This window comes from Garra rufa, chromosome 7, assembly GCF_049309525.1.
Source record: "Garra rufa chromosome 7, GarRuf1.0, whole genome shotgun sequence".
Classification (NCBI taxonomy): Eukaryota; Metazoa; Chordata; class Actinopteri; order Cypriniformes; family Cyprinidae; genus Garra; species Garra rufa.
This window is the reverse complement of record NC_133367.1, coordinates 32,342,797-32,356,342: the sequence shown is the minus strand read 5'-3', so window position 1 is coordinate 32,356,342 and position 13,546 is coordinate 32,342,797. Positions and strand designations below refer to the sequence as shown.

Below are 13,546 nucleotides of genomic sequence, written 5' to 3'. Positions count from 1 at the left end.
TGTTTTCACTCAAAAAATTGAAGATATAAGGTTGTCAATTACACCATCTAAATGACAAAATCGCTGCAGTAACACGTGTCTTATAATTTGTTTCAGTTTGAGCCAGTTACACTCTTAGTTATTAAGGACGTTGTCACACAAAACCTAAAACCTACATCCTCGCCCCTCCTGAAAAAGTCTGGTCTAGACCCAGCAGACCTAAATAATTATCGGCTAATATCTAAGTTACCATTCTTATCTAAAATTTTAAAGAAGATTGTTCTTGGCCAGCTCAATTCCTTTTTAACAAAAAATGAAGTCCTTGATACATTTCAATCTGGTTTCAGAACATGCCATAGCACTGAATCAGCTCTTCTTAAAGGGGTCATCGGATGCCCATTTTCCACAAGTTCATATGATTCTTTAGGGTCTTAATGAAAAGTCTCTAATATACTTTGGTTAAAATATCTCAATAGTAGTTTAAAAAACACCCTTTTACCTTGTCAAAATCAGCTCTGCAAAATTTCAGCTCATTTTAAGACATGGCCCCTTTAAATGCCACCGAGCTCTACTCGCCCCGCCCCTCTCTGGGATTATGTTTACTTTAGCCGCATTTAGCTGCATTTAGCTGCATTTAGCCACGTTTATTGGCGAAACCTGCCAACAAGCACATTATTAAGAAAGGCCATTTGCAAATATGCATAAAAAACCCTTATACTCACTTAGGCTGTGGGTGCAGCAGCATCAGGAACGATTTGCGCGAAGATAGATGAATATGTAGATCGGGATTGGCGCATTCCATTTAAAAACGAAAGGAACGTTAAACCTCTGCGTCTTTAGCGGCTCAGATGTCGGTAGTAAATGGCTACTGCTATCTTCATTATTACATCCAACAACAGAACACCTGCACTTGAGTCGACAGTGAGGATCGCATTAGACTGTTTCAGCTCGGTGAGGGCGGAGCTAAGGTAAAACACTCATGTCAATCAAATTAGTATTTCCTCACAACGACAAGAAGCTAACAATGAACTGGTTTTAAAGCAACACTAAGTAACTTTTCCCTCAACGCTCCCTCTACAGGTTGGAAGCGGAATTGTCCATTACCGCTGTCGTAAATAATTTAGCCTACCGTCGCGTCACATGCACGTTATTTGGAGGCTATCCAGGACCGGCTTTGGAAATAACGATGTCCAGTGACAAGGTAGAGTATGTTGTATGACTTTATAAAAGTATGAAAACCTTTTGTGAAGCCTGCCGTAAAGCAAGTCGCATTTGTAGTCTCATTTGAACTACAAAACCGCGACCCAACGACCCAAACTTACATAGTGCTGTTATGGCGGATAGAGCGATAAAGCGAATACGAAAGTGGCGTTTCACCCTGTTATGAGTTGATGAACCACTGACACAGTTCGGAAACATTATTTTAAGGTAAAAACAACTCTTTAGTGTTGACAATTCCGCTTCCAACCTGTAGAGGGAGCGTTGAGGGAAAAATTACTTAGTGTTGCTTTAAAAAGGGGATATTACATTTAAAGATTAAAAAAAAAAAACACTGGGTGGATTTTTGTTATTGTAGGGTGTAGGTGTAAGATTTGAGAGACAAATTAAGGCAGTTGTAAAGAGTAGTTTCTTTCAACTGCGAAATATTGCTAAACTCAAATCTGTCTTATCTTTCAGTGACCTGGAGAAAGTAATTCATGCTTTTATATCCTCACGCCTTGATTATTGCAATGCTTTATACCTGGGATTAAGTCAGTCTTCACTCTCTCATCTCCCGTGGGTACAAAATGCTGCAGCAAGGCTGCTGACGAACACAAGAAAGAGGGATCATTTATCCCCTATCCTGGCCTCTCTACAGTGGCTACCTGTTCACTGCAGAATAAAATATAAGGTGCTTTTGTATACTTTTAAGGTCTTACATGGACTGGCACCAAAATATACTTCTGAACTTATGAATTTTCATGTGATTAAATGTTTATTAAATGCTATTTTATCTGATTTAATGCGATACATTGTGTCATCTTAAGATAAAGAGATGATATTTTTTGGTTAAATGTAACATTTCAAGTCCTGTCATTTAAAAAAAAAAGCTTTTGAAAAAGTATTAAGTGAAAAAGAGTAAAAGTATTAATTTCTTTTTCTCTCTCTCTCTCTCTCAAACACACACACACACACACACACACACACACACACACTACAATACATAAGATTACAAATTATGAAATATTAGCTACATTTAAAAGATTTTTTATTACATAAAATCTTAATAATATGAATTCCTTGTTTTAGTATGATTTTGTTAAATACAATCCTGCGCACATTTTCAGAAGAAAAATGATAAATAATCAATTGTTAATATATTAGGAAAACTACAACAGTAATAGGGTTGGCATTTTTAGTTAAATATAACATTTTAAGACCTGTCATAAAAACCACAAGTCTTTTTTGGAAAAGCTAAATAAAAGTATTAATTTCTTTCCAAAAATAAAAAAGCTACATTAAAAGTTACGTTACTATTAGCTACATTGAAAGAAAGTATGGATTCTATTACATAAAATCTTAATAGAATGGGTGTCTTGTTGTAGTGTGATTTTTAAAATAAAATTCACACATTGTCAGAAAAAAATGTGATTAAATGTTTATTAAATTCAATTTAATGTCAGTTAATTTAATACACTGTGCCATCCTAAGATAATCAATTTTGAATATATATTAGGAAAATTATGATTTGAAGATGGCATTTTTAGTTAAATTTAACATTAAGTCCTGTCATAAAAACATTTTTGGAAAAGCTGAGTAAATGCATTCATTTCTTTCAGAAATGTAATCACATTAAAAAATAAATCCTTAAACTTTATTAGTAGTGTATTTTAGTTGTGTATAAGCAATTCCCATTGCTTTTCTTAATATAGAAAACACTGATAATAAACATATCTAATATATTCCTCTTATTTTTAGGTATTCCACTTCTGAAATAAAAGATTTTGAGCTCAGCTCTTCAATTCCACTGTATAAACTCTTTAGCAACAATCTGAAAGCTGTACCACAGAACGAAGCTTCTATTCAAATATATTACACTCAGTGTGGTGCAGTTAGACAGTACCACCACTAGATGGATACCTGCATCTGTTATCCAACAGCAAGACATACACTAAGCACAGACAACAAACAAACAAAAAAAGCTCACCAAAAGCCTTTTTTACAAGTAATATCGACACTAGACCAGTGTGGGGATAGATAGCAGCTTACAAGCGGTGGAAACAACAAGCCCGATATCAATTGTGATGTTTACTTAAGTTTGTTTTCGTTGTTCTGCCAGTTTCAAGGGAGCCATTTCCAGTGATGAAATTGAACCGCCCTCCTTGAGGAATTCATTAGAATGAGAGGAAATAGTCCCCTTGCCGACGTCTCTCCTGGAGGGAATACGCCGGTCGTGGACCCTGGGGCACGAGCGCGACACGCTGCCAGCTAATAAAGCTCAGGGCTAAGACAGTCGCTAAAAGAATACAAATAAACACGAGTGGGCGACGCTTTAGGGGATTGATTGGCATGTGCAATTAAAATGACTCAAAATATTAAGTTTTATAGTTTAAGTACGCTATATGGGCCATTCTACAGAGTTGGAAATGTTTTACAAACAATTTGTAAGTATGCTAATTGTATAATATCCAAGGTACACATTTCTAGTAATTGTGCAGTTAATTTTTATATTGTATTTTCAGAAAGTTATGGAATATTTGTCCTCTCCCCAAATGTGTCATAATAAGGGTTATATTGAACTATTAAGATTTTGCTTAGATCTACATTGTAAATATGTTTTTTTTTTTTTTTGCTATTTTATTCAAATAATTCAGAAGGTAATTAAATAACAATTACATTTTTAACAATATTTTAAGTGTAATTTATGAGATTTGTTGTATTTTTAATTACATTTTTCCTTGTAAAAGGGAAAAAAGTTGACCATACTGATTTCAAACTTAAGGATTCGTTAATCTTAGGATATATTGAACCAAACACTATCATAACATCTTAGTTGATAATTCAGTATACTTTGTCATTACTGAAACATGGGATGTTTTGTCAAAAATAATGACTGCACATTTTCAGTAGTGACAGTAATGTCCAAATCACATTACTGAATTTTTACTTGCATACTTAAACCCTGCTAAAACATACCAAAATACAAAAAAATAAATTGCATAACATTACTAAAATTTAGTTTATTTTCCCCTAAACAAAAGATTATTTGTTCCCTTTCATCACTACCGAAACAATGATATGTTTTGGTCATGACTGCACCAAATGTTTCGGTTGTGACTGTTTTTTAGGTGTTATTACCGAAACAGTCACTACCGAAACATTTGGTGGCTTTTTTTTTTTTTTTTGGGTGTTATTCCATAAAATTGTCACTACCGAAATAAAGATGTCACTACTGAAATGTCACCAAACGTTTCGGTCGTGACTGTTTCGGTAGCCAAACAAACATGTCACTATTGAAACAATAAAGACATGTTTCAGTCGTGACTGTTATGCCATAAAATTGTCACTAATGAAACAAACTAAAAAAAAAACTAAGATTTCACAACCGAAAAAATTATGAAATGTTTCAGTCGTGACAGTTTTATGGGATAAACAAAACAAAAAAAACACTACTGAAACAGTGATGACATGTTTTGGCCGTGACTGTTACGGTGGTGACCATTTTATGGGATAAACAAAAAAACAAACAAAAAAAACACTTTTTTTTGGGTGTTATTCCATAAATATTTCACTACCGAAACAGTCATGACCAAAACATGTTATCATTGTTTCGGTAGTGACATCTTTGCTTTTTTTAGTTTGTTATCCCATAAAATTGTCACTACTGAAACATTTGGTAGCATTTCGGTAGTGACATCTTTGTTTTTTGGGTGTTATTCCATAAAATTGTCACTAACGAAATGAAGATGTCACTACTGAAATGCCACCAAACGTTTCGGTCATGACTGTTTCAGCAGTGACAATTTTATTAGAAAACAAACTAAAAAACAAACTTGTCACTATCGTAACTGTTTTGGTAGCGACAATTTTATGGGATAAACTAAAAAAAAAAACCTGAAGATGTCACTACCGAAACAATGATGACATGTTTCGGACATGACTGTTTCGGTAATTACAATTTTATGGAATAACATCCAAAAACCAAAGATGTCACTACCGAAACGTCACCAGATGTTTCAGTCATGACTGTTTCGATAATTTTTTGGCATAACACCCAAAAAAACAAAGATGTCACTACCGAAACAATGATGACATGTTTCAGTTGTGACTGTTTCAGTAGTGACAATTTAATGGGATAAACTAAAGAAAACAAAGATGTTACTACAGAAAAAAATAATAACATGTTTCGGACAAGACTGTGACAACAGTGACAACACCAAAAAACAAAAAAAAGTCACTACCAAAACGCCACCAAATGTTCCGGTCATGATTGTTATGGTAGTGTAAATTTTATGGGTTAACACCCAAAAAACAAAGATGTCACTACCAAAACTGCACCAAATGTTTCGGTTGTGACTGTTTTTTAGGTGTTATTACTGAAACAGTCACTACCGAAACATTTGGTGGCATTTTCTTTTTGGGTGTTTTTCTATAAAATTGTCACTACCGAAACAAAGATGTCACTACTAAAATGTCACCAAACGTTTCGGTCGTGACTGTTTCGGTAGCCAAACAAACATGTCACTATTGAAACAATAAAGACATGTTTCAGTCGTGACTGTTATGACATAAAATTGTCACTAATGAAACAAACTAAAAAAACCCCCAAAGATTTCACAACCGAAAAAATTATGAAATGTTTCAGTCGTGACTGTTTCAGTAGTGACAATTTAATGGGATAAACTAAAGAAAACAAAGATGTCACTACCAAAACAATGATATGTTTTGGTCAAGACTGTTTCAGTAGTGGCAATTTTATGGAATAACCCCCCCCCCCCCCCCCCTCAAAAGAACAAAACAAAGATGTCACTACCGAAACTCCACCAAATGTTTTGGTCGTGACTTTTATGATAGTGACAATTTTATGGGATAACAAACTTAAAAAAATAAGATGTCACTTCCGAAACATTTTGGTTGTGACTGTTATGGTAGTAAAATATTTACAAAATAACACCCCCCCCCCCTTCATGCAGCCAAGAGATAAAGTAGATACCTGTCTTCCCGCGGGGGTATAAGTGACTTTTATGTGGGCTTTTGCGGGACGAAATAACATATATTCCTTCTGGAGTGGGCAGGCGCAGGACTAAAATCCGTCCCTTGCAGATCACTAAGATGAAGTTTGCGTGCAGCGGTAGATTTGTCTTCGGTTTTTACAAAGCGTAGACACACTTTTAAACGCTTACCGTGATCCATCTTTTCGATTGATGTTTACATTACCACGTAAAGTCCTGGCAGATTGCACGCGCGGAAGGTCCTGGCAGATCACTAGATGGAAAAAATGCAACCAGGAATCGAAACGAGGAATCGAAATTTTAATATTATAACAAGTATCCGATTCTTTATCTTAAGTATCCGATTCCAGAATTGGAATCGATTTTCGATTCCCAACCCTAATTCAGACTGTAAATAATCACAACACCAGAGTAAAAGGTTTAAGTAATTTAATTGCATTTATTTTTTCATTTCAATTAGCATATAAAGAATTAATGTGCATCTTGAATGTTAAACATGTTCAAATAAACCGTCAAAAAAGACAAATAAATAAAAAGTTGCCTTTCCTTCCCCTCCCAAATGATTTGGGTGAAAGTATACAGAGTACAGTCTGGCAGACAGTGAGCGTCCGATTCATGTGTGCTTCAGATTCCAGATCTCGCTGGAACAGGCCTTGTCAAGATAAATACATACTATTATCGATAAGGCAACAAGCATAATCTGTTATCGTGTTAACAAAAGACGAAAGAAAAAGGTGATTACTGAACAAACAAAAAAAAAAAAAAAAAAAAAAACTGTAAAAAGAAAAAGGTAAACACTAAAAATGCTCTTGACTAAAGTTACAAAAAACATACCATTTTATACTTGGTACTATCACAGCAAATCATACTGTCTGCAAAAAGGTGCTGCAAATAGCTGCTGTCGGTATAGTATAACTTCATACGCTTGTGTAACTCATATTAGACCGAGTCTGCCAAAGATCACAAGCCACGTTCTGGAAAGCAGCATAGGAGCACAGAGATTACAGTCCGGAAGAGGTCAAAACGTTTCGGCGAACGTAGCGGAATCGAACGGACTTGCATTGTAAAAAGTCATTTGTAAACGTACCTCTTTCAGCATGTTGCATGATGTAATTGATGCCAATTCGCTATAAAAACACACTTTGGTTTACAGGAAGAAAGGCACTATTTTTGCGTTTTCTGAAGTACAGAACAAGGCACTGTGAAGGATGTGTGAATATTTATAAGTTGCTGCATTGCAAGTGAGGCCTTTGCATTAATCATTTATTAAAGTTCAAGTATCAGCCGTACCAGGTGCGGATACTGGGGATAATCTCCGACAGACAAAACGGACTTCATCCTGAATGCGATATCAGGCGAACGCAAACATATTGTTGTGATCTATGATTTATTTAACACAGAAGTATTGCAATAAATAGGTGTGGGAAGGACGGACAGGAAATACTTGGATTGAAGGCATGTTTTTATGGAGTCGCGAGCATAAAATGCTGAGGTTACGAATATGGACTAGTTATTCAGCCCACGGAAATGGCGACAAATACCACTATGATATCATGCTCTTTTAATAGAACGACAAACCTATGAAATTTCGAGTCACTTTTTAGGGTGAATTTTAACTCTCTTTTTATAGAGATGTTTTTCTCGTAAGCTTTTGCTGTATAAAAGTTCTTGGATTGATGCTGTGGGAGTTTCAGATTTACATTTCATGCTGACGACAGAAAAAGAAATTAATGTCTATATGCAATCATCACATCGGACAGAGTAAAAATCAAGTCAAACCAGTTTACAACACTGCTTATTTTTCCTTTTTTTTCTTCTTAGGAGTGCTATGTGTAAAGGTCAACGGTCGTTTTTGTTTTTAAGGCCTTGCTTATGTTGTGTTTTGTACTAGAAGATGCCAGGTTGCGTTAGGATGGAGCAAGACAAGCTTTAAATGACATTTGTGGGTCAGACGAAGGTCTTAAAAAGTAGAAGCAAGAGGAATCGGGTAGCAGACTCAGTTTGCGATCGTCAAGGCGTGCATGTGTTTGGCGATGCCGTATACGTAGGTGATGTCGGGCCTTTTCTCTGGGTCCGGGTTGATGCACATATCTACCAGTTTTCTCAGCTTGAGGGGGGACAAGAAAAAGATAAAAAGACAAAACGTTAATTTCTAATAAAGATTCATGACACAGAGCTCCACATTTAAACAAAAAAAGTTGACTAATTACAGGATTGCTTTGCTTTTTCAAAAGTTTATGGGGTCATCCTGATTAAATTTGTGCCATATACACTACCAGTCAAAAGTTTTTGAACATGAGTTGTGTTTTTAAAGAAGACGCTTCTGCTCACCAAGCCTGCATTTATTTGATCAAAAGTACAGCGAAAACAGTACAATATTGAAATATTTTTACCATTTAAAATAACTGCTTTCCATTTGAATACTTTTTAAAGTGTAATTTATTCCTGTGATTTCAAAGCTGAATTTTTAGCATCATGACTTGTCACATAATCCCTCAGAAATCATTGTATTATTCTGATTTGCTGCTCAAAAACGAACATTTTTATTATTATTATGCTGAAAACAGCTGAGTAGAGGTTTCTCAGGTTTCTTTGATGAAAGTTCAAAATTATCTGAAATAGAAATATTTTGTAACATTATAAATGTCTGTATCATCACTTTAGAGCAATTTAAAGCATCCTTGCTACATAAAAGTATTAATTTCAATAATTTCTTTCCCAACCAGGGAAAAAAAAATATTTGAATGGTATAGTGCATAATGTTACAAAAGCTTTTTAGTTCAGATAAATGCTGATATTTGGATCTTCCTATTCATCAAAGAATCCTAAAAAATGTACTCAACTGTTTTAAATATTGATTATAATAATAAAAAATGTTTTCTTGAACAGCAAATCAGCATATTAGTATGATTTCCGAAGGATCATGTGACAATGAAGTCTGAAGTAATGATACTACAAATTCAGCTTTGAAATCACAGGAATAAATTACATTTTAAAATATATTCAAATAGAAAGCATTTATTATAAATAGTAAAAATATTTCACAATATTACTGCTTTTGCCATATTTTGGATCAAATAAATGCAGGCTTGGTGAGCAAAAGAGACTTCTTCAAAAAACATTAAAAATCGTAGTGTTCAAAAACTTTTGACTGGTGTATAGTGTATATAAAATATTTAGTGTATATATTATGTACACTTTTCAATAAGGTTCCATTTGTTATCTATATGTAATACATGAACTAACAATGAGCATTTCTTACACTGTTTATTAATATTTGTTAATGTTAGTAAAAAACAACAACAACTCTTCATTGTTAGACCATGTTAGCTAAGGTCCATTTAAATTAACATTAACTTTTAACAATGTATGAATAAATGTTGGACTCAACATTAATTATGATTAATAAATGGTTGTTTAAAAACTAATGTGGTTAACTAATGTTACAAATGGTACCTTATTGAAAATATACCTACATATTGTACCACTATATACCTACATATTGTATACAAATATACCTACATATTGTACCACTACCAGTCAAAAGTTTTTGAACATGAGTTATGTTTTTAAGACGCTTCTGCTCACCAAGCCTGCATTTATTTGATCAAAAGTACAGTGAAAACAGTACAATTTTGAAATATTTTTACCATTTAAAATAACTGCTTTCCATTTGAATACTTTTTAAAGTGTAATTTATTCCTATATTTATTATTTATATATAAATATATAAATAAATATATATATAAAATACATGAATGTCCACAAAGTTTTCTGGACTGTTACTAATGTGACCAATTTTTTTTTTCCATTTTAAAAATATACATACCACAATAAAATAGAATAGTAATAATGAAAAACATACTGTATAAACATATTAAAATATAATTGTCATCAGATTTACAACCGTTTTAGTTGAAGTCTGGCACCCCGTGTTAGTCATTGGGTTAGTACAAACAAGATGATTGACAAAAATGGCAAGCGTTTCAGAGCTCAGTGAACAGGAGAGCCGAGGGATAGGCTTTAAGCAATGTAACTTCCAGCAAGAAGCCCTCTGGCCCTGCGAATGTTTAATTCTCCGCTACAAACATTCTAGACCAAAAAAATAAAAATAAAAATAATAATACACAAACACACAGAGTCCCCGCAAGTCAGGGACGGGATTGTGAGTCGTGATTCTGCACTGAGAAATAAACTGAGCCCAGACAAGCAACAGCAGCAGCAGCATCATTAAAAGTGGGGGGAAAAGAGGAAAAAAAAAAAAAGCGGAAGGAAAGAAGATGCCCCTGTGTCGGATCGCCATGGCAACCGCCTCTCTTGCTGGGGCCTGGCTGCTGTTGCATGGCGCGGCGTCTCCTAATCAGCCCGGCATGTGAAATGCAAATGCAGACAGTCTGAGAATTAGTGGAGAAGAAATGGGGGGCGGCGGCAGTTGGGGCGAGTAAGGATGCAGATATGTAAAATATTCATGCTTTTGCACGAGAGAAATGCGGGGGGTTCGATGGTCGCCGTTTTTTTTCTCCCCCGTTTTAAGGGGGGCTGTCTGTCAGGTGAGATACAAGGAGACGGTAAATGACACACCAAAGATGAACGGCTGACACTTTTTTGCCTTTCGCCTTCAGGAGCATTGTTTACATGTAGACAGGGAGGGAGGCAGGCCTTCCTGCAGCACTGGAAAGCTGAAGGAAGTGCTGAATGGAGGATGAGTCGTGCCGGGCTCGTAAATAATAATAATGGCAGCTTTGGTCGGACGTGCCGGATCTATCGCAGGATTTCGAAGGTACTCCGATGGCTGACATCAGAGAGTGACAGCATGTTATGAGGAAAGACCGCCAGTGCTGGAAATTCACAAGCTGATGGTCTACTTGATGGACTAGTATGAACTTGCTGCTCGCAAGCATACGAACTACAAGTTAGATGCTGCTAACTAGTTTTTGTTTATAAAAAAAAAAAAAAAAAGTCATTTTGTCATTATTTACTCACTCTTGTTGTTCCAAAAAAAAAAAAGGTCTCAGTGTTTTTGTATATGTACATTCATTTTTGCAATAAAAGACTTTCAATAAGCCTAATTCCACCCCAGGAACTAGTGAGTTTAGACTAGGGTTGGGCGATGTTGACCAATTTGGCATCGTACGATGTCTAACGTGAAATATCGCGGTGGACGATGGCATCGTCCGCGGGGAGAGGGCGGTAGTGCGGGATGGTTGTTGTTAAATAATTAATTCATAACGAATTAATTAATTGTAGCCTACCGTTTCGACCAGTGCTTAATTTGAGCCGGATTTTTAAAGATCCGGCATTAACAAGTGCATTAGATCGTGACAGTGCGTGCGTGCACACGAGACATAGCAAGCGCAGGTTTATGTAGATGTATTTGGAGGATGTGTGTTGGTCCTTAACATATTTTCGTCCAGTCAGCTTTAAGTTCAAAATCGCTCTCATTGATTGCTTACTGCTTAACCCACTCTCTCCAAATGCATTTAAGGAGCAGCGGAATGTTTAGAGAGAAAGTGTAATATCAGAAATAATACCAAATCAAGCGAAATATTATTATGTGTTAACATTATAAACACTATAAACATAGCTATAAGTTAGTTACCCTGACTCCAAAACGAATCATCTAAATGTAACGGTATTCTGAACAGAACAGGAATGAAACAAAATATATATAGTTAAGAATCCAAAACAAAGCGAAACTAAAAATAGCAGGCGTTGGGCTCACGCACCCTTGTAATTCGGCACAACTCCAAGTGTTTCCATTTTCACGATGCATTTGAATGATAAACTGTTATTTATAATGTATAGGCTTTGTATTGTACGTTTGTATTTCGATGGGAAAAAAAAAAAAAATATTCTATTGTTTTTTGTTCCAAGCTCAGTTCGTTATGGTAAGACCATGAAAAGGCGTATTTGGTGTAGTTTATTTAATCTAATTTAATTAAAATTTAGATTTTTTTTCTGCTGTTTTTGTATGCCTCATTTATTAATGTAAACAAACTAGTTCATGTAATTCGTTTGGAGTTCACTGTAATTTATATTGTGATCGCTAACAACTTCCTTGTTATTATTTCCTCATAATAATAATAATAATAAAATAAAATAAGTAAAGATGCGGAAATTGAAAGCATGCATTTCATCTGGCTATATAGTGTGATTCAGTGTGTGTTTTTGCGAGCGGGTTGCTGCTGCGGCAGGGGCGGGGCGGGGCAGGGGTGGGTCGGAGGATCGCGATGCTGGCTCAGCATCGTGATGTCCATCGGCCATCGGCGATGGATGATGGCATCGTCTATCGACCCAACCCTAGTTTAGACATTTATTAATTTCACATATGTAATGCGATCTAGGAAAACCCAACATGGCGAAATTGGACCTTTTTTTTAGCTTTTGATACGGTATGAAAGCTCCTTCCAAAACTGTTTTTTTTTATTTTGTCCATAGCTTGAACATAACAAAAGTTATGGCTATCTGAAATATTTTCAGGAATGTAATTTTGAGAAAAACAGGTTTAAAGTGAGACTGGTTTTACTTTCACTTCACAGCTTTAACAACAGCCAGTGTTTCCCCTAGGTTTACAGGTTTACCGGTAGCCAACGGTACTTTTTTTTTTTTTTTTTTTTTTTTGGTACTTTAGCCTACTTTCTGTGTAAAAACGAAAACATGTATTTTAGTGAACAAATAAGTCCAAAACTCTACATTTCAACATTCGGAACAATAGAGCTCTACCATTTTTTTTTTTTTTTTTTTTTTTTTTCAGAAATTCTTGTGTTTTTATATTTTTCTGATAATCAAATGAAGGTGCCATAGAATGCATTGATACGATATTTTAAATTGTTCTCTGATATCTACACAGAAGGTATATGGCTTAGGTAAGGGCAAAAATTCTCCAGAAACGGTTTATTTACAGAAAGTCCATTTACAACCCTAGGATTTGTCCCTAGAATGAAATGTACTGCAATGTCACAGGCTATCACTAGCAAATAGCTAACTGTGTCCGTTTAGTGGCTCGCCTTATTTTATTAGAACGCGTTATTTGTTTTCCGTGCCATTGTGAGTACAGACACCAACCCATCCCTGCACTTAACATCCCCTGCACAACCTGGAACATAACATTTATTCCCGTGATCTGCCATTTTCACTATTGTCCTCACTTTGTTTTTTCACAATAGCCTATCTGCAGAACGTCTGATGATTGGGCTATGCAAATGTTGGGGGCGTAACTATTAATGATCGCGACTATTACGTCATGTTATGTTGGAATTGGCCTCTTTTTCAGTGGTCTTTTGCAAACACCACATTTATATAAGGAGGAAACGATGGTGTTTGAGACTCACGGTATGTCATGTCCATGTACACAA

The 13,546-nt window shown here is 35.4% G+C and overlaps 1 protein-coding gene across 1 annotated transcript in view; it reads right to left on the bottom strand.

Annotated features, from left to right (window-relative positions):
- Nucleotides 1-6,603: 6,603 nt before the first annotated feature.
- nek7 (NIMA-related kinase 7) overlaps nt 6,604-13,546 on the bottom strand; it is a 102,600-nt gene continuing 95,657 nt past the window's right edge. The window contains exon 10 of the mRNA XM_073844147.1: nt 6,604-8,298. Coding sequence (XP_073700248.1) covers nt 8,188-8,298 — 111 coding nt within the window. The 3' untranslated portion in view covers nt 6,604-8,187. The remainder of the gene's footprint in view (nt 8,299-13,546) is intronic.